Below are 27,617 nucleotides of genomic sequence, written 5' to 3'. Positions count from 1 at the left end.
ATCCTCTTAATTCGTAATCTTTTGACAGATTAAAAATACACTGAAGGTTAACAGGTTTATCATTTTCAAACAGTACAGAAGGAAATTTTTAAAATTACAAGCGGAAGGAATGCTTGAGCAGAGGCATCTAAAGCAGTGGTCCCCAACCTTGGACCTCCAGATGTTCTTGAACTTCAACTCCCAGAAATCCTGGCCAGCAGAGGTGGTGGTGAAGGCTTCTGGGAGTTGTAGTTTAAGAACATCTGAAGGCCCAAGGTTGGGGACCACAGATCTAAACGACAAAATAAAGATGTCTCCCAAGACACTGGAAATTGTATTTTTTTAAAAAAAAAAATCACAAATGCTGCCCTTGTCCAAGCTACGCTCTTTACATGCAGGCAGCTGAGCACCTTGATCTGTGTGCGTTTACTCACACTAAGTCCCCTCTATAGTCACTGGGAGTCAATCACAGCTGAGACCTCTTTCCCAACTGCAAGGTATCCCATGTTGCTGGCCTAACCCTAATTCCCATCATCCCCCTTCCGAAAGGCCCCGCCACCTCCCCCTCCAGGAAGGGTCGCAGCCTGACTGAAGTTGCAGGCCAACTACGGGGAAAGAGGAACAGGAATGGGAGCATGACAGCCCTAGTAAAATACAAGCAAATACATCAAATGTGAAACCCTCTGGAATCAGACAACAAGCCTTCCTGGGGGGAGAAAAAAAGACTCCTTGAAAAAGAAATGGTTTGGGTTTGCTTTATTGAGCGCTTGTTATCACAAAACCATCCATCAGCCACGACAACTCTATTCTATCAAATATTTATTTTTCTACTGCAAAGAGGAGGTTGTATTGCTGCCTCGTATTCACAGTTGGGGTGGAAGTGGATCCAGTCTCTCTCTCTCTCTCTGGAGAGATTGACTCCTTAATGCCAGGGTATAAAGGGGGGGGGCAAAGGGTTAGGATTAAAATACAATGTTTCCCCGAAAATATGACAGGGTCTTATATTAATTTTTGCTCCAAAAAAAACTCGTTAGGGCTTATTTTCAGGGATGTTTTATTTTACAGTCCTGTCAGCTTCTGGTTGCTGCACAAGGGTGGAGGGCGGGGGCTTCACTTAACTGGGGCTTATTTTTGGGGTAGGGCTTATACTACGAGCATCCTGAAAAAATCATACAGCTTATTTTCAGGGAAACGGTACGAAAACATCAGAATGTGTCTGGTGTTCTAGTTCACCAGTATCTGGAGGAAAGGCACCTCTTGGAAAGACTAGAAGGCAAAAATTAAAATCAAATTAGGGAATGAAGCCATGGAGGGAGTGGAAAGGAGATGCTATGGGAAAGATGCCACACAAAGGGGATAAAGGTACAAATAAGGTACAAAGGCCAAATGTGAGCCACCATCCATCCACGTGTCGTTGAACAGCCCCAGGCAGACCACCTTGTGAAGGGACTGTTCCAAAGAAAGCCAGACTACCTTGGCTTTGGTCGGATCCAGCCAAAGGCACTTCCTAATGTCCTGAAAAGCAAACACAGATCCAGACAATCCTCCCCCCCCCCCCCATACACACACATATACACATAACGGTACAGCAAGGATCCTTTATACTTCCAACTCTCATTACCAATCTGAAGATTATTGGGTCAGAAAACCAGAAGAGGTTTAAACCAGCTAACCCTACTCTAATGGAACAGAAGCCATTTTAAACACGACTTGCCATATATTTATATTTTACACACACACACTCCGCTAAATTACACAGTATAGGCCTTTTCCTCTACCTCTTGCCACAATGTGACCTAACCAAAAAAACAGGGATAAATGGGGACTTTTCTGAGCTCAGTGGATCAAACAACCCCCTTTTCTCCCCTGACACTCAACAGGACACTTCAGTTGGTAAATATTAATTTGAAGAATGCCCCTGACAGAAGAGTAGCAGTTTACATATGAATCAAGCTACAAAAAAAAGGAGGGGGCCCAGAAAACAATCTAGCACGGGAAGACATATTGATAGGGTAGAATTAAAAAGTACCCCCCCCCAAAAAAAAACAACAACACATGGCCAGCCATATAGAACTATTAAGAAATATAAACAAGAGAATCTTCTGTGTCCAGCCTTTAAAGTGGCACTGTCTTTTGTGCGTTCCCACGTCCCGCCTTGTCGAACACGATCCAAATCCTTCCACGTTTTGAGCAGGCTGTGCTACCGGCACCCTCCCAGGGGCCGTCCTGTGCGGAAGAAATTAGGTTCCCTCTGCGGGGTAAAGGAGATCGAGAAGCAGCAGGGCGAAGCGGCTGGTCGAAGTCGGACAGTCCAGCAAGCTTGTGGCCGTTTCTACTTCAAAGGGGGGGGGGGGCGCGAGGCAACGGTTTCCAGGCTCTGATTCATGTCTCCACCACTCTGATGAGGGGCAAAGGTTTGGGGCCCAAAGGCTTGGTGAATCTTTTGCTGAAAGAGAGGGAGGGGAGGGAAGGAGAGGAGGGGAGGATGATTCCATCTTTTTCTCCTTCAGTGAATAGATCTCAACAGATGAGTCAAAGGAAGCTGTGGGTTCAGAGGAAGCCTCTGACATATTAAGTCTTGGGGAAAAAGGGCTTTGGGTCCCAGGCTGGATGGCTTCCTCTAGTTATCGTTTCGCCACTCAGGGGGTCCTCCTACATCCCCTGCTCGTGGAGGGGTGGGAAAGGGGGAAATGTTTTAGGATACATGTCCAATACGTGCCGACCAACATGGCCAACGGCAAAGGATTAGAGAGGCTTCATCACCTTCTTAGAACTGTGGCACTGGAAGGGACCTTTATAGAATCGTCAAGTCCAGCCCCTGTCAAGAAGGTTAAAGTTCAAACTATCCAGATGGGAATTAAAGTAATCTACTTAACGTACATAAATGTGTTTAAACATCGAAATTTTGGGACCTGTGGCTGGGAATCCTGACGTAACGAGCAAGCAGCCTTGGAAGGAATACCAACCAAGAGGGGACACGCCAAACCCAGCATGGAAAGGGAAGACCCGACTGGGGTCTTGTGGCTGGAGGGCGTCCCCCACAGACCACCCGACTGGGTCTGCGCCTCACCTGCTGATGAACTCAGACTTGGATCGGGGCCTGGTGCTGTGGGCTCCCGGGTTGGCTTGCTTCTCAATGAGGTGCTCCATGCGATCATGCATCTCCAGGTTCTTTTTGAAAAGAAAAAAAAAGAGGGAAAGAGATGATGGAGGGAAACAGACAAGAGGTAAAGCTGCCTGTCTCCAGCAACGGAAGGGGGGGGAAAAAACTACCCAAGTCTCCACTCCCCAGTATTACCAAACAGGGGCTTAAAGTCCTTTAAGGTAAGAAAAATCACAAATCATTCTTAATTCTGCCATCAGTGGGAACTAATCAGTCATAAAGTCCATTAACACCAGCCTCTGTATGTGTGGCCTTAACCCTTCATAAGGAGAAGACAGACAAATATAGCCAGTTAAACAAATATATGAGCACCTTTAAGTTGGATTACAACTCTTTTCAATTTTATAGTCAGTGGAGCTGTTGAATACCCTAGGTTTAAGGGGATGTTCTTTCCCACCTTAACCTGGAAACACCTCTCCCAGTTTCCCCAGTGCAAAAAGCCCTGCCCAGCTGCTAAAACTGGGTAACACTGGGTGTGTTCAGGGTGATAAGGAAACTACTGTCAGACACACTTGGAAGAAGCTGGTATAAGGGCTCCTTTTTCTCCCCTGTATCCTACAGTACAGCGACATCGCACCAGAGGGCAGCACCGCAAAAGGCTCGCTTTGGAGCAGCCCGGCCTCTCTTGGAAGGCGAATAAATATGTAACTCCAGCTGTGGGACTTTGACCTTTCTCTCTTCTCCCTCCCCCACCCCCAAACACATTAATTCTTAACCACTGAGATTTTAAACTATAGTGAGGGCTATATCTGACTGTTGCCATAAAATGCAGGAATGAACACTGGCTTAAAAAGTAGGAACCAGAAAAGTTAGGGAAGAATGGGCCCTTTATCGACTGCTGGGGACCACGCCCACACTGGATGGAACCTCCTGGTTGAGAGATAGTCTATCTTTTTTTTTAAACAGCTGCTGTTTTATGGGATAAAAGAGGAGAGTTGCTTTCATTCCCTGGTTTCAAGAGGCATCCAAATGGTTCCTTGGAATAAGGTAGCGATGCTGTTTTAAGAAATCGTCGCTACCTACCTCCGCTTCCAGGTAAGCCACTCGCTCTTTGAGTTCCTGAATGATTGCGTCCTTGGACTGGATCACCGTTTTGGAGTTCTGAAGCTGCGGAGAAAAACAGCACGCAGAATTAGATTCGGCCCCTAGAGAGAGAGAGACCTGGTGTGAAGCAGAGAAGCGAATAAGCACCACTACAAAACTGGATGATAAGAAAATCATCACATCAGAAGCAGCATCTTCCAAGCCTCCATCGAGTACTCTTAACCCATCGCATCACCTCTCAAGTACTTGTACTCAGTTTTCATTAGTTTCTCTATTTTCTCCATGTAGACTTATTTTTAAAACCTGCTGAAGTTTTAATTTCCAGCCAGGCATGCCTGGAACTTTCTGTATGGCACACTAGATTTAAAACAAGTCTATTGAAGTCAACCATGTCTCTGCCTCCATGAGCGCACGTGAAATCTTCTTCCCCTTCGCAATACAAGTGGACCAACAATGCACGGTGAGATGCAAAGCCATCCATCAGGAAATGGATCTTAAATCAAAGACGCTGCTCAGGACGTCACTCTTCCCCAAGGCAGGCAGAGAACATGGCTTGGCTTCAAAAGCAGAGAGACCCGTTTCTAATCTTGCCATCTGGTTTCTGTTACGTTTTGCCGTTATCTTCTCTTCCCCTTCTTTGAATCCATAGAAGGAGTTAGGAGAGCTGCACAGCACTGCTACGCCACACACACCTCAAAAATCACAACAACGGAGGACAGCAAAGCAAAGAGAAACCTGAAGGGCTTTAAAAGGAGAACCACTCAGACGCTTGCCTAAAACGTTCATACCTTCTAACTAAAGAAGGGAAAGCAGGGCAAGATTGGAACTCAGGATAGCAAACATGGGATTCCAGGAGTTTTTCCTGTTTAGGCACTGAATAGATCTGGATTCATCCTGCCACCACCTAAGCAGCTGCACGAGACGCTCTCACACAGCACGTCCTGGAACCGGGCTTTAAATGTGCATTCGACAAACTCACAGAGGGGGTGGGTCCACTGGCAGAGAGAAACCAGGATGGCTAAATCAAAGATGCTTGTCTAAAAACAGTTGATGTCTTAATGCAGCTGGCACATGGTAGGAAAGGGCAATCACCTTCCCTGGGTATCCTCCCATCGTGGTATTGCAAGAGGTGGTCACAACTTGCCAGAGTACCAGAGGAAGGAAATTCTGCCCTGTGGCTCCCAAATCATGCACAACTCATCCTCTGTATACTGACCTGTTCAATCATCTGCCGGACTTTGCGCTGCTGGCTCTTGAGCATGTCATCAAGATGATGGATTTTCTCCCGCAAGGTGGCAACTTCCTTCTCCAGTTTGGCTGACCTGCAAGAAGAGGGTACATGTCAACCATCATCAGAAAAAGAAAAAGGTAGTTAAGAAGAACAAAATCACTCTTTTTATTCCACTCTAGCCAGTAAAGCTGCTTGTTCTCTCTCCTCCTAAACACGAGACTATACGAGAGCTACTTCAGGAATTACACTATACACCTTGATAGCCACAAGAACACAAGGCAATGCCATAGGAGATCCGGATTCAAGTTCCACCAACAACAACTTGCAAGAGGGCTTGCGTGCAAGGTATTGTCAAGGCTGTTTCCAAAAACATTTCCCTTCACTCCTGGCCTGACAAGGGTTGCCTGCATTTATAGCTCCATTGTGTTCTTCCAGACATGTGCCTCAAAAACAACAGTGCCTTGAGAAATTCAGTCACCGCTAAGGACAGGGTCATCTCCAACTAGGTTTCTCCACACTGTATTGCCACAGAGTATTTCTTATACATCTAACTGCCCCATCACGTTACTTTGAGAACATTCATGTTTTTCCAAAGGCATCGGCCAAGGGCAACCAAAGCCGGCTTATTTGGGAGCTGGTTTTGTTCTGGCACGTTCCAACTGGCAAGAAAAAAAAAAACCACTAACGAGAGGAGCTTTTGCAGCAAAAACTGAACATGCAACCCCTGATGGATCAGAGATTGAAAAAACCTCCCTTTGTTGCTTGACAACTCCTAGTATTCTCCCATACACACAAACACACACACCGGTATTGCTGCCGGCCACATTGGTTCAAGGAGGCTGGGAGCGCTGGTCGGAAAAAAGTAATGCCTGAAAGTTCTGGGCCAGTCGTAGCCTTGCCAACCCTGAGTCGTGAGCTGATCAGACATTGCCAAGCTGTCCACAAGGAGAATGTGAAGGCCACACCCCACCACCACCGCCACCTTCAGCAGCTGGCATTCAGGGGGGCAGGTTGCTTCTTGACACCCGAGGTTCGACCCCTGGCGCCACCTCCTAACTTCTTGGATTGGCCGCAAGGCCTCGGAGCTGAACACCTTTCTAAAGTGGTCGGCAGGATCAGCCGCTGCACCAAGAGGCTATGACCGACAAGAACTAAATCCCCTCCAAAGGGGAGTAAAGAACAAGTTCAGAACAAGTTCAAACACCATTTGCAGCTTTTTTGGGGAAGCTGCTAGACGGCCACGGCGAAGCCTCCTGGGGCCTCAAGAATGGGAAATTAGATGCTCGCTCCTTCAAGGCATCAGGCCAGGTTTGAGGCGTACTGTCCTCCTGAGAGCTACGCCCAAGGCTTGGCCGTCCCCCAAATTTTGGCAACCACCCCCCAACACACACACACCCTCACAAGCCAGGCGGGCTCACCTTTCCTGTTCTTCCAGCTTGTCCCTCTCGGCTTTCCGCAGATGCTCCAGCTCCGCTTCCCCTTCGTTCATCTTCTGCAACAGAACCTGGTGTTCCTGCAAGCAGGTCGGGACAAACGCCGTGAGCTGCTGCTCTCACAGCAAGAGCACAGAGATGCCCAGAGAGGGAAGGAAGCATCTGGAGCCCTGCCCCATCCAGGCTGCCTCAGCTGGGGGGCCGGGGGAACAGGCGCAAGAAAGCCACGAGGGGGGGACACACAATTTCTCTCGCACGGGTTCTCGGATCACAGGGACGCTTCTGAAGCCGTGCCTCGTCTCTGAAGCCTGATCAGGAAACCTTTTATCGCTAATTGATTATTCCCCTGTTGGTTGGAGAAAGGGGGCATTGGGCAGCTAATTGGGGGTAATACCTTATAATCTGTAACCATCTTAGAACTGCAGAGCTGGAAGGGGCGCTACGGATCGACTTCAGCCCGTCAAGGAGGCCCAGTGGGGGGAATCCCAACCTCTGGCAGAGAACCTCAACCCCCCAAGGCAAGGCATACAGCAGCTGGGATGCCCCCCCTTGCTTCTTCCTCTCCCTCCCCCCCCCCACGAGGGCTGTTATCAAAATGAGAGGACATCTCACAGGCACTGAAGGATTTTTGGGAGGGGTGAATATGTAAACCATGCAAGACTAGCCCCTCTATTAATAAACGAAGCCAAGAACTAAGTGGGAGACAGGAGTAAAGAAAACGTTCACTCCTAGCTAACGTACGAGTGGGAGGAAGGGGTGGGACTGCAGTACCTTCTCCATCCCCGTTAAGAGTCTCTGCAATTCATCCAACTTGAGATCTTTTTCCTGCAGGTCCTCTTCCGCCTTCTTGAGGGCCCGGCCAGACTGGTCTGCCTCCCTCCGGTAGTGCGAGATGGACGTCTACATGGCAAAGGGGGGGAGGGGAGAGTACCGAGACTGAGTTTTTCTCCCCCTCCCTCCAATATGGAGCAAACACTAAGCAAGGCACACAATGGGGCGACCCTGTGCGGCACCTTGAGGAAAAGAAGGTGTGGGGGGGTCACACTTTGTGCCATCAAATTTTTAACTGGAATTAAAATAGGAATTTAAGGACTCCATAAATCCCTAGAAGACATAAACAAACCAGAATTCCTAAAGGGCTCAACCGTCGTTGCCATTGGGGGGAGACACTTGAGGCAACTCCAGATAGAGCTGTAAAAAAAAGAAAACTATCCCCCAATTCCAACACGACTGGTCAAATCGCCAGGACTTTGTTAGCAGAAGCACCTTCAATGGTACATAAAACTCTGCGCCTGGACTCACGAGGGGCCACCTGGATTCCTTCCCTGCAGCTCCCTGGGGCTAACCTCATAGGCGGCCCGGTCCGACTGGTGCCGCTTCTCAGCCTCCTGAAGTTTCAAGAAGAGCCGCTTGGTCGTCTCCCGCATGACTGAAATGTCTTCTCCAGGATACACCGGCTCATCCTGCAAGAAGGTCAGGGGGAGAAAAGGTTACCACCAGTGTTCAGGACAGAAAGCACGTGCCGGCTGCCCAACGCCCCTACAGAATCCCCTTTCTGCTGCTAGTCTGGAAAGTGGGCGGGGGTGTGTGAAAAAGGACGTGGAAGGACACCGTCTTGCCATCCAAACACGAAGTCTTCTGATGCCTTTTTCAGAGAAGCTGAAGGTGGCCAGTAGAATCCTCTCCTCCTCCCACGAATCCTCAACAACCTTACGAAGTGGGCTAGGCTAAAATAAAAATACGGACTGGCCAGTAAGCCAGCGCATTTCCAAGCAGAGTAAACCCACTTCAGTCCTACTCTGATTGACACTCTACCCATGACAACATACAAGCGTCCCAAGTTAGAATGTAAAGTGGGACAAAGAGGCCCTTCATTGTAAGAGTCATTTCTCTCCCTTCTTCACAATAAAAGACTAGCCTCAACTACCCCTTCTGGGGCCCACGGACTCGTCCTACTAACCTGGCTCGTAGACAGGCTGCGATACGAGGTAGTTCGTTGAGGATGGATCCCGTTGTTTTTTTCTAGAGGAAGCTGCGCGGGGGAGGGGGGGGAGAAAAAAAAACAGGCAGGCCAATTCAGAAGGTCAGCAGAAGGAATCAAAAGCAGCAAAAGCCACTGATTCAAGTCCATCCTCAGGACACGCTCTGGGACTCTGCAGCTCTACCACATGGTGCCCGTGACTTCGCCCCCTGCGTTGGAGGGCGCGGGCAGAAAGGCTGACTTGTAAAATAGGCACGTTACAGAATTATCATTTGCAGAAGAACAAGCACAAGGAGGCTCAGCGAAAGCAGCGACTGAACCCTTTTGAAAGCCACCTATCCTAATGGACCTAATTGCAACTTATGGAAGCAAATCCCCTTAATCAACTCTGTACAATATGAAGCAGTTCCTTCTGCCTGTCCAGAAACATCCCGGTAGTCGTTTCCAACAGTCAATATTGACACCTCTTCATTCCAGTGGTTCATAAGGGGGCCCCTGGACGAATCCCCTTCGCAGGCTTGTGATGAGGGTGAAACACAGGAGGACTGGGCATTCATAAGACCCTTGGACTTCTGACCACAATTCAGAGATGCAAAATTCATTTTAAAAAAATACCATTTCCTTACACTTCTCAAAGTGTCAGCATTTACTCTTTGCTGTTGCAGAAGAGCGCCTGACATCTTTCCCAAACACATGCACTATTGAAAGAACTGAATTAAAAAAACATCACACTTTCCACAGTTATGTGCCTGGGAAATCCTGCAACCTGGCCTTTTCAAAAGGGCGTGGTACAGGTTGGGTTAAATGGGTGCGGCCCACATGCCGTTAAGACCAAGGAATCGGCTGGGGGCGCAGCAGGTCCTTGTAGATCCCTTCCAGCTAGCAAAACAATTAGGAACTTGAATGCAGCAGCGACTCCAGGCGGGTGTGAGTCAGCGAGCTACAGGGGCGAAACACGCCGGTGTCAGAGAGGTGGAAGCTATTTTCTAGCTGTGCTCAAAAACACAAGATCTTCACTAAAACAAACACATCTGAGGGCTTCCTGGCTGCTAAAGGATGAGATGAACTCTCCTGCAGGACAAACCTGGACAGGATGATGGAGAAGTGTACGCAAGAGGATGGGACGCAGATGTACAGAAAATTTCTGAAAAGGCACACTTTGGTAGGAAGCTAACCCCTTCAGATGCACAACATGTTTTTTAAAAGTACACAACTCTGGTGTTAGCAGAGAGCCGAGACTTTCAGTGCTCCAGCTGGGTGCTCAAGTCCAGGAATTTTGCTACCGTCCTCACCAATTTATTTCCATTTTGCTTGCCAGCTCGTTTTATCCTGAAAAAGCCATTGATTACCTCTTGGCCATGACCGTTCTCACTCTTCAACTGATGGAGGCTCTTTTCGTGTTTCGCCCGGTCCTCGGCGCGGGCTCTGAGGTATACCTGAGTCACAGAGGAGAAACCACAACACCCATGAAGAGATAAAGCCTCAGAGCTGAGGAGCGAGACCAGACAAGCACGGCAGCTCCAAAACTAGTTTGAGAGCAGAGCACAGGCAAGTACGGCGAAGGGGCTGATCCGAACTTTCAGCAGGCGGGACGACTCTGGTGAGCCCTATTCTGCTCAGGAAGGAGAGGGCTATTCCAACCCTGAAGGTTCCACATCGCTGGGTGTTTTTCAGGAAGAGAATAAGTTAGCTGCTCTCCCTATTTCAAAAGCAAAGTCAAAAACGAGGAGCAGAGAAAGCAAACGCACCGCTTAGCTTCCCAGAACAAACATCTTAGCTTTTACTCACTCTACTCCCATACTCGTGTTCGAGATTGACTAGACTACACCCACGTCTCATGACTAAGCCCAAAAATCTACCTAGGCATGCTTTTATCTCTCCGTGACGAATGCAGAAGACTTGTACGACAAGCTAGCCGTTGAAAGTGTGTTTCTCCCCGAGGACACCCAGGGATTTTTCCAACTGCCTCTCTGTCCGAGTAGAACCAACGATGGCCAAGGCTCACCTTGATGATTTCCTCGTCGCCATTGTTGGACTTGATGCATTCGGACGCCAGCGTATGACTGCTTGTGGGTCTGTTGGCCACCATGGCAAAGGCTCTTCCTACGGGCTGCAGCACGAGAAGACGAAACAAGAGGTAAAGAGGAGGTTCTCTGCCAGGAGGGGAAAGGGAAAAATGGCCCCCGTCATGCTGAAAAGGACGCCCACCAACGTTCCCTTCTGTTCCGACGGCACCACAACCAAGAGATGGGAAATTTGGGGTCAAGAGGGGACGACTGCCATTCGCTACACAACTTGTAGGGGTTTCCCTTCCCACAAATGTTTTTTTTAAATAGGGTTTCTGTAGGGAAAGAAAAAGAGCAAGCTGCACCTACTTTCTCCTTGGTTTGGTCGGGTCTCTCCCCAGGGAGGTCATTCTGCAGCGTTAACCTTAATATTTTCACACTGTCCTGAAACAAAAAGGAAAGAGAGAGAGAGAGAGAAGAGGCAGTTAGGGGGATTCGCCGTGTTCATCATGGGGAAACCGACAGGGTTGAAAGGCTAAGCGCTGCAGCTCAGCGCCCGCCTAGGCCTCCTCCGCTGTTGAGAACTAAGCTGCCACAAAGAGACGCCTTCAAAATCCCTGGCACCTCTTCCCCACACACAAAGAAATCACGCCTTGAAAGGAAGATCAGCCCTGGAAGCTCTGCTATGGGCAGGGGAGCAAGAATGGCTAAGTGATATATATCCCTGAAACTGGAGCCAGAGTGTCTGGGGGACTCGTAAGGAGGAGAGAACTACAAACTGGTTATGAATCAAGAAGAGAAGCGTTCTTGACATTTATGCACCTACAGGAACATTGCGAACTATTCCTTGGTCTTGGATGCCTGATCCAGAGTGGGGGGCCAAGGTCACATCTTCAAGGTGCCAACATCACTTGGGCTCATTCCCACGTTTCCATGGCCACCCCATTTTCGGCCTAACGAAGGGCCTCTGAAGACTCACATGGCCTGAAATCCCGCAAGTGGCGTGGTCTAGCTGTCGCTGGCCTGAGCTAGGAGAACCAATGGAACATCAGCCTCCAACAGGACGACAAAGAGAGAGGCACTCCGTTTTAATTCATGGGTGGCAGCTGGCAGGAAGGACCCGTTTCCGCCGCCTCGAATCATCTGAAGTAGGTGGATTGGTTTTCAAGGAACAGGCTGGGATTTTGTCTACTGCACCACCATCCAAAAAGTCCAGCATCTTGTTGCTGGTCTTGTAAACAGGGATTGAACAGGGCTTATTTAAAAACAACCGCTGTGCCCCAAGGATGGCATCCAGACACTAAAGTGCAGCTAACAACAGCAGCACCATCATCCTCTTAGAACTGCAGAGCTGGAAGGGACCCTATGGATCATCCAGTCCAGCCTGTCAGGGAGGCCCAGTGGAGGAATCAAACTCCCGACCTCTGGCTCTACAGTCAGGGATCTCAACCTCCGAGTTATCAATTTAACTTTAGAGTGACAGAATCGCAGAATGACAGAACTGGAAGGAATCTCAGAATCTCATTTGGTCCAGCTAAGTTGTGCTACTGGCAGCAATCGGACCAGTTTGAAATGTGCTCATCATCTGCAGGCCTCTTCAAGGGCGTCATAAGTGACAGGTTCCAGAGTCTCAGATTAACATGACTGGTTCTTATAAGCAACATAAATTTGACACTTATAATAATGGAACTTACAGCGATGCGTTAACTACGAGAGCATCGCTCTACCTCTTTGATGGGTTTATTGACACATGTACAGGAAGAGACCATTGCAGTTGCACTGAAACATGTGGAAAGGAGACGACTATTTTATATAATACTCGGTTTTAGTTTTTACATTGTGCTGTGACAGTAAGTCCAGATGAGCTCCCTTGCCCCAAAGAGTATGGAATTTTAGACCAGGGGGAGGAGGGAAGAGGAGAAAAGGAGGAAAACAGGAAGAAAAACCTACCCAACGGAGGCAGAGTGTGCCTGAAAACAGTCTGACACCCAGAATTGCATCATCCACATATTTCTGTCTAGGACACCCGTAGCCCCGCTTCGGTGCCTCTGGGGCTACAATTAGGGCCGGCACTCTCATTCGCCTGCTTAATCGTCAGTAATTTGTACAGGCCCGGGGAACACATATCACCATCCCTAGACCTTCGGTTCCAGCCGAGAAGCTGACAATGGGAGGTGATCCGGGAGGAGGGGACGGACTTTTAAACACTCCCATCTTTCAACAACAAGGCAGGTTTTAATTGCTTGTCAAACAACAACGCCCATCAGAGCCTATTAAAGTCGTTGCTTCGCCAACAAAAACCACTCCCCGGCCATGTTTGGATGAACGATCAGGGACCAGGCTCGCATAAGGCCCTTTGCAGCACAAGCCACACAGCCTCAGCCCACGCAAGTCAAGGGGACCACCTACGACAGGTCTTCAAGAGAGAAGGAGCAAAGGATGCTACCTTGAGCTCTCTGGAAGAACGCGGGACGGAAAGATGCTAAATAAGCCAGCCTTGTCTCCTCCTGAAAACAGCTGCAAAACATCAATTTCGAAATGTCGGGGGGCAGGGGGTGTAGTTACTCATTTTTGGGTCAAAATTGGAGCCCATGGGATTGACTGCAAAAAAAAAAGCTTAGGGGACACACTCTGGTCACCTTACGGGCTCCAAAGTGGCATCCGCTTTCTGGTAGGTGGGGAAATGGAAGCCTTCCCAGTTCCCTCTGGATTCGACCTGGGACTTTTCATCACAACAAGCCTGCTAGAAAGTTCAGGATCAACAGCCACTAGGGTGACGTCATTGTCCCTGAGCCATCATCCAACAGGTACTGGGGATTTCCTAGCTCACCACTTGCATATTTTGGCAGATAGATAACTTCACCTCTCCGCCTGGACACCTATCATCGATATGAATAACTGCGTATTTGGGGTCAAAAGCTTCCTGGGGGATTAGACCCGGGATTAACCCAAACCGCCGAGCATTCCAGGGGTGTGACCGTGTCAAACACTACCATTACCCCAGTCTCTATAGCAGCAAACTCTCCCCGCACAGAGAACAAACATGTGCCATTCTACAGCCGACCCATATAAGGAAGAAGGAAAGAAAGAACTTCCAGGATTCCGTAAAAGTTTCAGAAGGTGAGTCACCCCGAGTGACAAGACCCGCTGGTGCAAAAGGAAGAGCAACTGTACAGAAAAGAGACCCAGAAACCAGGTGGTTAGGTTATAAAAATGTGGAGACCTGCAACCACCACGCTGTGGAACGAAGCCTTCCTGCTCGGGGCTTCAACGAGTCCCATCAGGTTTTTTTATTTTCAGGGGGGTTAATTCCATTCGTCTCCCAATCATCAAAATTCCACAGCTAATGAACTTGAATCCACGGCCCTTCTGTCTCGATTCCAGCCTCCTATCGCCTGCCTCTCCTACACAGATGGTGCCGTTTTCGCTGTATAAGGACTTTGTTTTGACGTTTAATGATATGACAACAAATAAACAAAATGCCACTAACATAACTTTAAAAAGGAAGAAAAGGGAAGCATGATTGTAATACACATTTTCAACTCCATCTTTCCTACCACCCTCGGGACTGGTTTGTGTATTTATTTTACTTTATCTTTTACAACTGCCCCATTTCTCTCCAGAAATACCTCCAGGGCTACCGGCTGTACAAGGACTTAACCCTCATCCACCCATGAATTTTTACTTCTTTCAAATGTGCATACTTCCAAGCACCCATGCCAAGATAGTGACTATAACGTTTCCTCCAGGAAGAAAAACACGCTGCGTCTGCAACCATTCCGATTAGTTTGCCTCTCGAGTAAGGAGCATTCATTTATTCTTTGCTTGGAATGCTAACACGGGAAAACTATGTGACATACAGTACGATCCCAGGGATATTGACTCACGAGTAAGCCCCAGACAGGGTTACCCTGATAAAAAAAAAGCACAAGACTATGGCATTAACATGTATTGGGCAGTTTCGCATCTAATTTTTCTTTATGATTTATGATTTGAATTTTAAAAATCTGCATATGAATATATTTTAAATAGCAATTTAAATTGATTTTCATGCACTCTGGTCTGGGCCCACCTCCGTTTGTCCACGGCCCAACCAAACAGCTCAACCTTTTGAAAATCATAAACAGACCTTCAGGAAAGCTGTCAAAGATTGCTTGTATCTGTCATTTCCACCCGAGATACCTTCAGCCGAACGCAACTGGAGCCGGTCAGGATCTCAAGCTGTACTGGGCTCTGATGACTTAAGCCCAAAGGGGGGGGGGGGAGAGAAGCCAGCCAAGCCCCTGTAGATGCCTTGATGACACAAACGCAGCTCTTCCCAAGCCCCCCCGCGGCACAACTATCTACCCACGGAGAGGCATGTTAAATGTTACTGAAAGAACTGAGAGCCATTTCCAGTGTGGAGAACAGAATCACCTTTGCACCTATGATTTCATCAAGACCCATTTGACTGCACCCTAGTTGGAGTTCGTCAAGACGAAGGAAAGAATTATTTTTTTTCTTTTTGCAAAGCACTGGTGGTGAAAAGCAGCAGGTCAGAGCGATAAATAGTTTTCAGGCCAGTAATAGACAAATATAACCTGTTTGCGGTGTCTGTCCAAGGGACAGGAATGTAGGGAAGCAGTTTGGTGAGGATGTCAATTTTATTTGTCACTGTTTTCAACTGCTCCAAACTATTGACAAACCCTTTCATTCAGCTGACTGGCCTCTTTTTGACGGACTGTCTTCTGATTGTCCTTATGGCTCATGTGTAGCTAAAAATCACACATCCTCAGAGTGCCCGCAGGTTGTCAGTGGCCAAATTTTGTAACATAACAGTGAAAAAAGTGGTCATATAGCAGAATGAAATGTTCTTTTAGTTCAGTGAGTCCCCAGATGGTCTTGGACTAAAATTCCTGGGAATCTTCACTATTCGCTGTGCTGGCCAGGATTCCTGGGATATGTCACCCAAGATCATCTGGAGACCCCAAAGTTGGGAACCTCTCGTTTAGTGGCTAAGTTTGCAATTTTTTCAAAAAATCCAGAACAGGTCCTACATATCCGAGGCACAGGGATGGCATAGGAGACACATGGAAACTGAAGATACAAGGCATTGCAAACTGATGGAAAGAGAGGAAGGGAATACACTAGAAAGCGTGAGTCATGACATAATTTCAGAAGTCCGACAGCTGACAAGGTAAATGCGCTCATCATGCCAGGTAAGCTACCAAGGGTCAAAGTGGATTATAAGAGCTCAAAACTTTCTTTCTCTTCAATCTTTCCTGAGCATTCATTAGGGAGGGGGACTAATCCAGGTCCTTTTTCACCCACCAGAAAATATCCAGCTGCCTAAGGGTCAAGAGGTGAGCCCACTGCCTGTGGTCAAAAGTCTCTAGTCTTAGCAAAACCTCCTAACGGGAAAAGCACAGGGCGTCTGCACAGATCAGTACTAGAGCCGAAATACACGGACACCACAGCCTTGATCTTAAATTTAGATTTGACAAAGCAACAAACTGCCCTGGTAAATATGGTCAACTGTCCAGCCGGGGGAATCCCTGTCCATGATCCTATAATTCCTGAACAAGCAAACGGCCTCTTATGTTTACGGCTTGCTGGACGCCTGCTTATGGCGTGCAAGCGAGGACCACAGAGCCAAGGGGTCCTGTTCAGCATTCCAACCTGCTTCCAAAAAACTCCAATCCGCCCATGTCTGGCAGCATCTTGAGGCTGGCGAGCATAAACTGTTCTCATCAGGCTATATGAGGGGCTTCCCCCTAAAACATCTTGCATATCTATAAACTTTTGAGCTCTCCCCCAAGCCTACTGATGCCCTCCTTAAGTTTGTCTGGAAGCTCTCTATTTTAGACACACAAGGAAAACCGCAAGGAGTTCATTATTAATCTATTTTTTTGTTGCTGCAGCTTATCCTTTTTTCCCCCCTAAGAGAACTGGGAGTTCAGGATGCTGTTGGACTGTTGTTCTCATGATCCCCGACTATAAGACACCCCTGCTCTCCCCAGTGAGAGCTGGAGGGCCATCAGAACCCAGCTCCTGTTTTCAAATGAATGCTGGTACTCCAGGATCCACACGAATGAGAAAAAAGGAGGGGAAAAGACCTGTCCATTGAACTGCTTATATTAGAAACCTTACAAAGCACTGTTCAAAGACTGCCTTAACAGATTTTTTCATTTATCACAGCAAGTGACTTTCTTTCTGTATGCAGAAGCACCAAGCCTGTGGACTTTTAAAAAAATCACAAATTTTTGCTAAAATGAAAATACAAAGAAAAGAGGAGATAGAACACAAACATAGGCAAATTACACCATAATGTGTTGCTACCAGAACAAGCAGGTTTCTCTTCTGGGTTCAGAACATCCCTGACTTAAGAGGACATAGAAGCTTTTCAGTTCCACAGGACATGTTCCCCTTTCGTAAGATAAAGCTTTCAAAACTACATACTGTATATTTACTACAGGAGATACCATCTCCAGAACACATGCTCCTGGTAAATTCAGAATGGGAGCCTAAGACTTCTCTATTCTATATCCCACTTTTTTTCTGATAAACCATCCAGGCAGCCTAACTAGGCAAGCTATACAGTAACATTATCTATATAATTACCATTATATAATTAGATCATCTATGTGATTCCTCCATAGTTCCTGCTATTTGAGAGAACATTACAATGACTGAAAGCCACAAACAAAACCCCCAAGGATTTTATGCTATCTACTTAAAAAATAAATAAACTCCCCTGCATTTACCCATCCTTATTTCTCAGTCTGCTAAATTGCAAGCCTGCTGTACTCCACGCCACTCCTAAACTGAATTTATTCCATCCCACCAAATTCAACAAGAACTTACTTGCAAGCATAACACAGGACAGATGAGGCGGGGAGAGGGTCAATTAAAGATAATCCTTTACCTAAACAGGCACAAGCAACTACAATCTTACCCTCTTTAATTCTTTTTTTGAGGGTACAGTAGCCTTTTTAAGTCTGTTCCTGAAAAAATGAAGAGGGAGCCCTTTAGCAATTTATTTTCATTTGACTTCATTTGTTTAATGTGTGCCCTTCACAATTAACACTGTAAACGGCCCAGAGAGTGCTCTAAGCATCATGGGATTTCATATATGAACAGCACCCTTTGCTTTTAATGTTGAGACCACTCTTTGCTCCAAGATTGACCCAAATGAAACATGGGTGTCCCACCACATATGAACTTTTGCCATCATTCTTGAGCAAACTCACCAAAAACCTGAGCAGCTTGCATTGCAGAGACAGAATCTGGGAGTTCGATTCCCAGGGACTGGACTCCACTCTGTTTACTAGAAAATCTTATAAATTGAACTGTTTTGGGAGGAGGGAAGGCAGCTTTATCTAATCCATGCTTCAAAATTCCAGAATGAGTAAGGCTTTCAGTAAAAACTTTCGAAAAAAATGTTGAACTTCAAGGTGTGTTCACGCTGGGGATTCACAGGCACGGGGAAATACAAAAGAGATTCAGTTCCCATCTGTAAAGGCTACAATTCTGCACCACTTTGCTGGGAGTAAATCTCCACAAAATGAGCTCACTGCCAAACACCCAGATCTCTAGGGATCGGCTGCAAGACAGGACATTTTTAAAAACCCACACCTTTGGCGGCTTCCTTCGTTTGCCCTGCCAAACGTCCTTATTGATTTCCACCTACGATTTTAAAACAGGATTTTTGGCAGCCATCCCTCTTCGAAGAAAAACAAAAAGGAGGAGGCAGAACCTTTTAAAAATTATTATTGTTGTTTTGCAATGCGACTTTATTATCGTTTCTGTCTGTGACTGATGACGCAATTAGTCCTAAACCCCTTTCTTTCCCTCCGAGAACGCAATTTAGAAAAGATTTTACAACTACATTTTTTAAACATACACATAAACCTGAGTCAGATTTTTTTTAAAAAAAATGCTTGTTCATAGGTCCGCTTGACTTTTTTTTTTCTTATTTGCTGCTCCCCCGTAAACCGAAATATGAAGTCTTCAAAGCGGGAATTTAAATCCACATCAAAATAGGCAATGCAGGTTCTGTTCAGGGGCTGCTTTTGTGCTTTTAAGGGGCGTCTTCAAGCAATGCCGAGAACCCTACGCAGTTTCTTACCGGGTTGTCGCCCTCCTGCTGCAGGTCCACCAACGTACAAAGACTCCTCGCCCCGCTCATCGCCACCTCCCAAGCCGCCGACGTTCCGCTCCGACTGAAGGCGGAGACAGCCACGCCCGCCGCTTATATATCAGCCACGCCCACTTCCACCCCACCGGCGTTTCCAACGGCGGCAAGCCACGCCCAATTTGCCTCGTTCGGATCCTATATCTGGCCACGCCCACTAAGGATAGAAGCTAGCTACGCCTCTGTCTCTGAGCTGGCTCGAAGGCACGCCCACCTCTTGTTTCTCTGTTATGTTACTGCCCCTTTTTGCCTTTATTCACTGCGCATGCGCGTCCTACTGTGGCTTTTTGAAGTCTCGTACTGTACAATTTATTGGTTTATTGAGGAATTAATTGTTTGGGGGGGCGATCTTCAAGCTTGCTCTGGTTGCATTTAGAATTACGTCAGTGAAGGGAAAAGCTGAGCAAACTCCTCCATGCGTGCTGCCCTCCCAAGACGCTTGGAATACAACCCCCATTATCCTTTTCATTGCCTGAGGATGATGGGCGTTGTAGTCCAACAATCTCAAGCATCTTGGATGACAAAGTCGAGATGCCTGAAATCGGCAGTGACACTTGTTTAATAAGATGCCTTTGACGCCTATAAAACCTTTGTTTTTAAAGCCGGCTGAATAACTAACTGGCAGTAATTATTAATTATTTATTGTTTACAGAATACATTGTTGTGAAAACTACCCTTAATTATAACAATGATCTGTGCTTCTTGAACAAGTAAATCATTTATAACAACAAATGATAGCGATCACAATTATGTACACTATAACAATATAGTTTACATAAATATAAAGCATAAACATACTATAAAAACAATCCCAGCAGCAACAAGAGCAGGATTTTTTAAGTAAGAATGTTTGTGGTGAATCAGAAAGAAGATACACCACATCTATCCCTATGCCTACAACAATGACGAGCTAAATAACTCCAAGAAAAGGTCATAACCCTTTTCTTTTTCCTTACCTACATTCCAACATCTGGCCCCAAAATATAGACTGCCCCTACATCTGGAAGTTCCATTTCCCCAACCTTCAGGAACAGCACTGTGGGAAACATCTGAGCAACACAAGAACTGGCCCAGCTGTTAGTTAGTTGTTTGTTTGTTTTATTTACATTATTCCCATTTCCCCTGTCTCCTAAAAGGAGGCCCAAGGCAGCTAAAGAAACCCCCAGGAAGCAGAGTGAGCAAAGAAGCTGATATTCAGGGCTGTCCCAAGCCATTTCTCCTGAGCGCACACACCCAGCGTTCATTCCTTCTGAAGAACAGCAATCCGGCAGATTGCCATCTGATAATAATCATAATAACTACATGCAATCAAGTTGATTCTGATTTATGGGCAAACCTTTCCAGGATCTTGTAAGTATAGAAATATGGAGAATATATGGCTTTACCATTCCTTTCTGTCTGGACACTGCAGCTTGCCTAAGGTTACACTGATTGGTTCTCCTCCCTGCAAGTACACAGGAGGAGGGGGGACTCAAACTCCCAACCTCTGGCTCCACAGCCAAGTACCCAATCCACCAAGCTGTCTAGGCAGTGACTGCCCTTTGCTTAACACCACAAATTCTGAAGGCAGTCTGTTCCCCTGTCAAAAGGTAACACAAGAGTGCTTCCCCCAGCTTTCAGTCAAATTTTGCGATCCTACAATTTCTGCACTTCTCTGTTCCCCTCTGGAACGACTGGGTCAAACTTTGCCCCCCCCCCCACAGCACTCCAAATTTAGGTGCATAACCTATGGCCCATGGACATAGTCCCATGTAAGCTCTTTGGGGCTCAAGGTGGGAGAGCGCTCAGGAGATCCCACCAGCACTTGAGAGATCAGGCGCGCAGGAGATCTCATAAGTACCTACCACATACCCTCACAGGTATCTGAAGGGGAAATGTTGGCCATAATAGCATAGATCAAGTACTGCATGTACACCATGCCTGAAATCACACCATTGTTTCAACACTGCTTTTTTGCACTGAGAGTAGCAGCCATTGAAACATCACACACGCATCAGACCAAAGAACAGCAAACAGGAGATTTCTCTGACATGAATGCACTCACGTATTTTGTTGCTGTTTGTCATTACTGCCTCTGCCTGAAAAGCACCTGTCGCAAAAGGATCACTTAGCTACCTGGCCAGCCAAGAATAAATTACAGGCCTTACATGCCACAATCATAAGGTTTTTTAAGATAAAACATGCGTTAGAGCCTTCCTCTCCATCTGCACTCTCGCACAGAGCTAAGAGGAAGAAAATCAGATTTAAAATGAATGAATTCTCAGGCTCGGATTGGAAATTTGATTTGGGTGCATCTGGAAAGGAAACTGAAGTTGAGGAGTGGTATCCACAAATAAACAAGGAAAGCAAAGAGTTTATTCACAGACAGCGGCAAACAAAACAGAAGTAGTGGCAACCACTACAAACAGGCAGAAATTAAATAAGTTAAGTTTCTCCCCTCATCACTGCAGTTCCATGGTAAGACGAACACTTCACCTGTTGATTTCTTTTTGCCATGAAAAGCTCAGAACAATTTACATTAAAGGTTGGTGATACATGTGGGGAGATTTAATAAATCTCCCCACATGTATCTAAGTATCTAAGCTGCTTTGTATACTTTTAAAGCTGAACTGGATCATGGGTTATAATTTTAAAACAAATAAATTATTATCTGAGAACAGTGAAGAGGGAAAGCAATTACACTTGCTTTGATAAATTTCCCTCAGAGTTCATAGGTGGAAATATCCACACAAAATGTTCTTCAAGATATACCGTATTTTTCCATGTATAAGACTATATTTTTTCTATAACTTTTAGACTAAAAATTAAGGGTAGTCTTATACATGGAAGTAAGCTGAGGAGAGTACAAAAACAAATGGAGGAGAAAGCAGGGATCAAATTGTTCCTGCAGCGCTTTGATCCCATTCCCCCTACACTTGCTAAGCCCCACTTAGATGTCTTAATTTTGGGTTAGAAAAGTGGGGGGGTGTCTTATACATGGAAAAATAGGGCATGTCTAAACTGAAATCCTGTGACAAAGAATTCCCAATATTTGGCTGCTGAGACATGAGTTGCCAATTTAATTTTGGTTTTTTATTAGCTGAGCTGCGAGTTCAAGTTATGCTCATTTATTGCACAAGCCTATTACCAACCTGGTGAGTCACTTACCAGTATAGGAAAAAATAAACATTGAAGATGGGACTCACCGGATGAATATTTTTAATTCAGCTAAGTACATAACACTACAAACCTCCTTTTCTAGGACAGAATATATTGATGGCTTGCCAAAATGCAAATAGAGATAATGGATTGATTAGTGTCTTAAATTGTATATAATTAGCCATCTACAAATTTTTTAATCATCGGCTGACATTATTGAAAACATGTCAATCATATACCGGGGAATATTTATAACAGAGAGCAGAGGTATCACTTTGCCATCACTGAAAAAGGAAGGTTTATTTTACGTTCAGCCAATTTAGCAGACTAGATATCTCAATAAGCTATAAATACTATACATATTTCCTTTTACAACCTTATCTACTTTTTAGCAAAGTGTTTCATGGCACCTTTAGATCTAGAGGAATTGCAGAGCCAACGGTATCAGATGGTAGAAATTGCCGTCTAAAACAACCCACAACTCAAAAGTCCCTCTGCCCTTCAACAAACATTATTCGGGACCTAGTTTCTGTTTCTAAAAGACAGTGGAATAAATCATTCCGCAGACCCCAGATTTTACCACCTCCAGTTTGGAAATAAATAGAGAGGAATATTTCTCTAATCAATTATAATTGCTTGCCAGAGAAAGAGACCTTGGGACGATGGAACCCCTCTAGGGACTAATTAGCAAAGGCAAATAAGGGACAGGTCATGCCCTGCTGTGTCTAGAATTCAGAGGGTAGACTTTTCCTGTTTATGGAGGTTCTCTTCCACTACCTTTTTTTCTTTCTTTCAAGGGCAATGCAAGCCACCCTGAGTTAAGACCAAATCCTTCGGCTGTTCTCTTTTTGAGGAGGACGACTCGATGAGAAGAGGTCACTCAGGGACAATCACACACCATGTATCACACCTCTGTTCATCAGGATTTGTCTTAGAGCTCGTACCTAAGGATGAAGGAAGCAAAGCAAGCTTTCTCGAAGCTTATCCTTCAACGACACCCTCCTGGAAAGCTTAATAAAACCTCACTGCCACCGAGTAATCCATTTTTTCCTCTGCCTCTGATAAGAGGACTTAATCCGTCACAAGGTCGGCCGGCTCCCAATCCTAGCAGCCTTCCTGTTCTCTTTGAAGACATACCTGGGAGCAAAACACTCTTTCCTCCTTCTCGGTACCCCTGAAATTAAGATGCAGTAAGTTTCCACTTGCTCCAGCCGGCATGGAGAGCCTCCTCGGACGTCTCCAGAGGGCCATCGCTTCCCTTGGATGAGGAGCATCAGTTGAGGACTCCTTCTCCTTCTCGCGCTACCAAGCGGAGGAGCCGGTCGGTCGCACCTCTGCCTCTCCTCCTCAGCGATGAGGTGTGCCTCTTCCCCCGTGGCGGCTGCATCACTCTCCACTTTTCGGGAGGCTTTTAATTGCTGCATTCCCAGGAAGTTAGCTCATCAGGGGCCAGCAGCGAAGTGAGAAAGCTTTAGTTATGAACCAACAAGTACGACCGTCCTCCCACAGCCGAGCTTCAGGGAAAAAGTCACTCTCCAGATGTTTTGGAATGCAATGTGCAGTATCCAACCATTCGCCCTTGGCCATGCTGGGTGGGAATGATGGACGCTGGAAGTCAAAATGTTCGGAGGGCACTTTAGGTGATGTTCACGCCAATGGATACCAAACAAGTACGTACCTAGACTTCCAATACATGCAGGAACTCCAACAGAATGCCTCTATGCCGATGGGTTATTTTCTGCTAGTGGCAGAATATGAACTTTGTCCTAAACAGCTGGGCAAACATAAGAAATTCCCGGACCAGCTTGCTTTGGGCTACTGGTCGCCATACCTGATAACTTGGGGGTCAGCTGGCAGATTTTCAAAGTGGAAATAATCCATTGCCTCTCCTGCCATCTCTCTGAGTGAAACTGCCTTGAACTGATAAAGGAAACTCCAAAAAAAACCAAAACAAACAAACAAACAAACAAAAATCCACCTCTGGGTGATATGGATATGAAGCTTCTATGGCTAGGGTACCTGTTCTCCATCTTCTAGACGTCAACCCAGATGGTCTGAAAAGACTCCTCCTCTGTGCTCGGTTCTCCTCTTTTCATCCCAGGTTAAGCCCCTGACATGGGAGTGTCTCCTAATAGGGCTGGGAAAGACACCTGCCTAAAATTCTGGCCCGTGGCTGCCACCAAGTATAATTATCTGACGGACCAAGTTTTGTTGCTTGCTATCTTGTGCCACTCAGACAAGAGATTCATATGTGCATGTGCAGATTATCCCTAATAAAGCGCTCAAGGGATACAGCGCAGCGTTGTCTATGTCCCATAAGCTCCCCTTTCTCCGATGGCTTGGTTAACTCCAAATCAGGATGTTTCACCAGGCTCCACTTAGTGAACCTCACGGTTCCAGTAAAAAGACAAAGTTCTCTAGGCTAGTAATAGGTCCTCGTCTTCTTCATGGTAGCTCTTCCTTGCATGCTATAATTGAGGGACGCACACACCCCTTCTTGTTGCTTGTGGGTTTTTTTTCACATCGATCTTCTGCACAAATAAAAAAACAGTGTGAGCTTTTCTAGTGTATTGTTTAGAAGAAATATTCCACCGAGGGTGGTGTGCAGCCAGCCTGAATTTCTTGACTCAACATGGTGGCACCCCACCATGAACATCAGCATTGCAATGAGACTGGAGGATCTTCCATTACAGCCCTCATTCTTTGATGCCTCAAATGCCTTCCCCTGCTGCATATAAACGGATTGTTTTTCTGTCTGAATCACACAAGGAAATGCTCCACATTAGGCTGACGGTGGCGTTTACAAGAGGATAATGGAAACAAAGCAAGGAGGACAATTAGGAGGGTTACGCACACAAGGTGTTTTGTATGCATGAGCTGTCTGGACCTCAGAATTCAAGAGAAAATTTGTTTCTAGCCAGGGTGTTTGGAACAGGTGAACTAGAAGCTAAACCACCTGTTTAGAACAAAGGTGCTCGGGAATATTTCCCCGGTACTCCAGAGCATACTTTTAGAGGTATATGGCTCCAAAAGGGAGACTGCTAATTGTGGCAAAAATAATGATCCAGCAGAAGTACATTGTGGGATCCAACCAGTTGAGTGACTTGTCCATACTTTAGTTCCTTTCCTCAGTAACTAAAGTGTAACAATATGACTGTCACATCACAAGGAGTACTGAAACACCTCTTTGTCCATATCATTAAAACAATGAAATGCACTGTTAACTACTTTAAGGTCTTGGACCTTAGACCTATAACAACCATCAATGTACCTCTAAATGTTTTTAGACATACTGTATCTCAATTTGGGCACCTAATTTTGTAGATTAACCACAACCAAGGTGGAAATATTGCCTGCTTCAAACTAACTGCTGCTAATACTGCCTTTAAACAACAGGTGGGTGTGCAAACATTACTAGGTGATAAGATTTATTTTCTTGCTTCAGAAGATTTAGCTTCCTGATTGTTGAGGAGAAAGCAAAGGCACAAAGGCAAGCTGCCCCACCTGAATCGGTTGGCAACCCACACAGGGAATCTCCATATATGAATCGTGACCGGAACGAATGCAAAGCACTGTCAGACTATCTCTACCAAAGAGCAAAGTCCAACGTTTTACAAAACCTAGTTTAACACGGAACTCTTGATCAACAAGACAACCAGGAAGGTAGGAAAGGAAGATACACCTAAGAGGTAGTCATAAAATTTACAACACGACAACAGAATTAACAAACCAGCTTAACACATCTCTAATAGCTAGGAAGGATACAAGCAACCATATCCAATTTTGCCACAGCAAGCATTTAATGAACTATCTAAAAATCCAAAACAACCTTACAAGAAGCAACTAAAAGAACTGTAACTTATTTTACCCAAAGGAAAGGCAAATCCAGAACTCCTGGCCAGCACAGCTAGCGGTTAAGGCTTCTGGGAGTTGTAGTCCAATAACATCTGGGGATCCAAGGTTGGGAACCACTGTTTTAACTGCTACAAGTATGCTACCACCCTACCTCATCTGTTTCTAGGCTGTGTGTTAGAAAGAGCTCCTTTGTTTCAGTTTTAAGCCCTGGCTGTTTGTTAGGCAATACCCTAAAAATGCAAGCTATTATCCTGCAGAGATACCACCACTTCAGATTTTACTCTGATTTTATTTCTACCACAAACCAAAATATAATGCTAATTAACCTTGTTGGCTTGGTATAATCCAATTCTGAAGAACCTGTATTCTTCCAGATATTGTTGGATTTACATAATTTCCCATCAGCCCCAAGTATCCTGTCCAGGGGTGAAGGATGATGCCAGTAGGAATTAATCAGCCACTAATGGCACCATGCCCCCACCATTAGCCTGGTTTCTCTGTCTCTGGTGTAATACATACTGAGATCACGGATAGGAATGCTGAATATTTTTAAAAGGCTATAAAATGCTAATCATTATGTTTATACTGGTAATTATACTATTGTAACATTCTAGTAAAAAAAGAGGTGCAATAATATATGATGGGCAGGATGTGCATGTAAAGGGGTGCAACAGTATGTCTTTCTGTAACCCATTAAGATCTCAGCCAAAAGTGGCTGAAAAGTCAGACTGTTGTTGCAGAAACCAGAGCTCATAATTTGCAGAGGGATTTTTAATTTTGGCCAGGAGAGACATTAAATTTTGCATAGGTCCAGACCCCACTTTGAAAGCTGTGAATCATTAAGTAATGGGGTAAGCCACTAACGGCAACAATTTTAAGTAAACAAGCTTTCGGCTGCAGTTTGATTAAGAATGTGGTGGAGCTTTGGGAAACTGGTCAATAAACTGTTTCTTTAAACTCTTTCCACCCTTTGTGCAAACTAAATCGGTTGCTTAATCGAATGATTGCGATAAACTAATTAAGATTTCTTTGACTGGGTAACACAGACCAAGTATCACTGGGAGATGGTGTGTACTAGCACAGCACGGGCAAGATTAGAAATTAAAAAATGTGCCAAGTGCAGCTCATGGCTTCTCAAATAAGAACTGCCCCTAAGGGACACTGTGACACCAGTCAGTATAGCTGGATGATCCAGTACGTTCTGGGAACCAGATGGAGCAGCCCCAGACTGGCTCCACCAGCTACCAAGTTGTCATATCTGAGCTGAGATGCTATTAATAAACCCAGATTCCTGGTTTCTGGGATTCTGGTGGTCTCCTAGCAACCAGGAATGTGATGACGGTACCTTTGGCCAGGTGCAACCCGGAGCAAGGTGGATTTGACTGTACAATGTTTGCTTGCAAAGTCCGACGGCAAGCAGAGAGTCATGCAAGTAACACCTCAAAAGGAAGCCGTTTTGTAAACAGCAAGTGAAGGCCTTTGAACGCTTTCCCGGGAGGCAGAAGCACGCCAGGAGAGGCAATGCTACTTTGAACTCTTGACTTGATTTGAGAATATTCATTTTCCAATTTGTTAAAAAAAAGAACAATAATTCCTCGGTAAACTGACATACAT

General features: G+C 45.8%; 1 protein-coding gene and 1 long non-coding RNA gene across 3 annotated transcripts; one reads left to right on the top strand and one right to left on the bottom strand.

Moving 5' to 3' along the window:
• Positions 1-720: 720 nt before the first annotated feature.
• TUFT1 (tuftelin 1) lies at positions 721-25,967 on the bottom strand. 2 transcript variants are annotated; one of them, XM_072983829.2, is made up of 12 exons: positions 23,286-25,967; positions 11,207-11,281; positions 10,837-10,941; positions 10,181-10,267; positions 8,811-8,882; positions 8,197-8,313; positions 7,622-7,750; positions 6,836-6,930; positions 5,403-5,508; positions 4,166-4,249; positions 3,050-3,150; positions 721-2,425 (listed from the first exon to the last, which is right to left on the bottom strand). In XM_072983829.2, exons 1-12 carry the CDS (start codon positions 23,397-23,399, stop codon positions 2,362-2,364), a joined length of 1,149 nt encoding a protein of 382 aa, XP_072839930.2. In that variant the 5' UTR covers positions 23,400-25,967; the 3' UTR covers positions 721-2,361. The 2 variants fall into 2 exon arrangements, with proteins under 2 accessions (XP_072839930.2, XP_020653968.3); XM_020798309.3 differs by lacking the exon at positions 23,286-25,967 and adding an exon at positions 18,945-19,063.
• LOC144584926 (uncharacterized) lies at positions 3,192-18,822 on the top strand. The gene is made up of 2 exons (XR_013539423.1): positions 3,192-3,303; positions 15,862-18,822. It is a non-coding gene; the product is annotated as an uncharacterized LOC144584926 (long non-coding RNA).
• Positions 25,968-27,617: the final 1,650 nt, after the last annotated feature.

Source organism: Pogona vitticeps, chromosome 15, assembly GCF_051106095.1.
Source record: "Pogona vitticeps strain Pit_001003342236 chromosome 15, PviZW2.1, whole genome shotgun sequence".
In the NCBI taxonomy this organism is placed as follows: Eukaryota; Metazoa; Chordata; class Lepidosauria; order Squamata; family Agamidae; genus Pogona; species Pogona vitticeps.
This window is presented reverse-complemented; position numbering and strand designations above follow the sequence as displayed.

Excerpts from the sequence above, each read along its gene's own strand:
- TUFT1 (XM_072983829.2), bottom strand. The coding sequence starts at position 23,399 with ATGGCCCTCTGGAGACGTCCGAGGAGGCTCTCCATGCCGGCTGGAGCA. Across the intron at positions 7,751-8,196 it reads CGGACCGGGCCGCCTATGAG|ACGTCCATCTCGCACTACCG; the intron begins GTTAGCCCCAGG and ends TTTGCCATGTAG. Across the intron at positions 4,250-5,402 it reads TCCGGCAGATGATTGAACAG|CTTCAGAACTCCAAAACGGT; the intron begins GTCAGTATACAG and ends TTTTCTCCGCAG.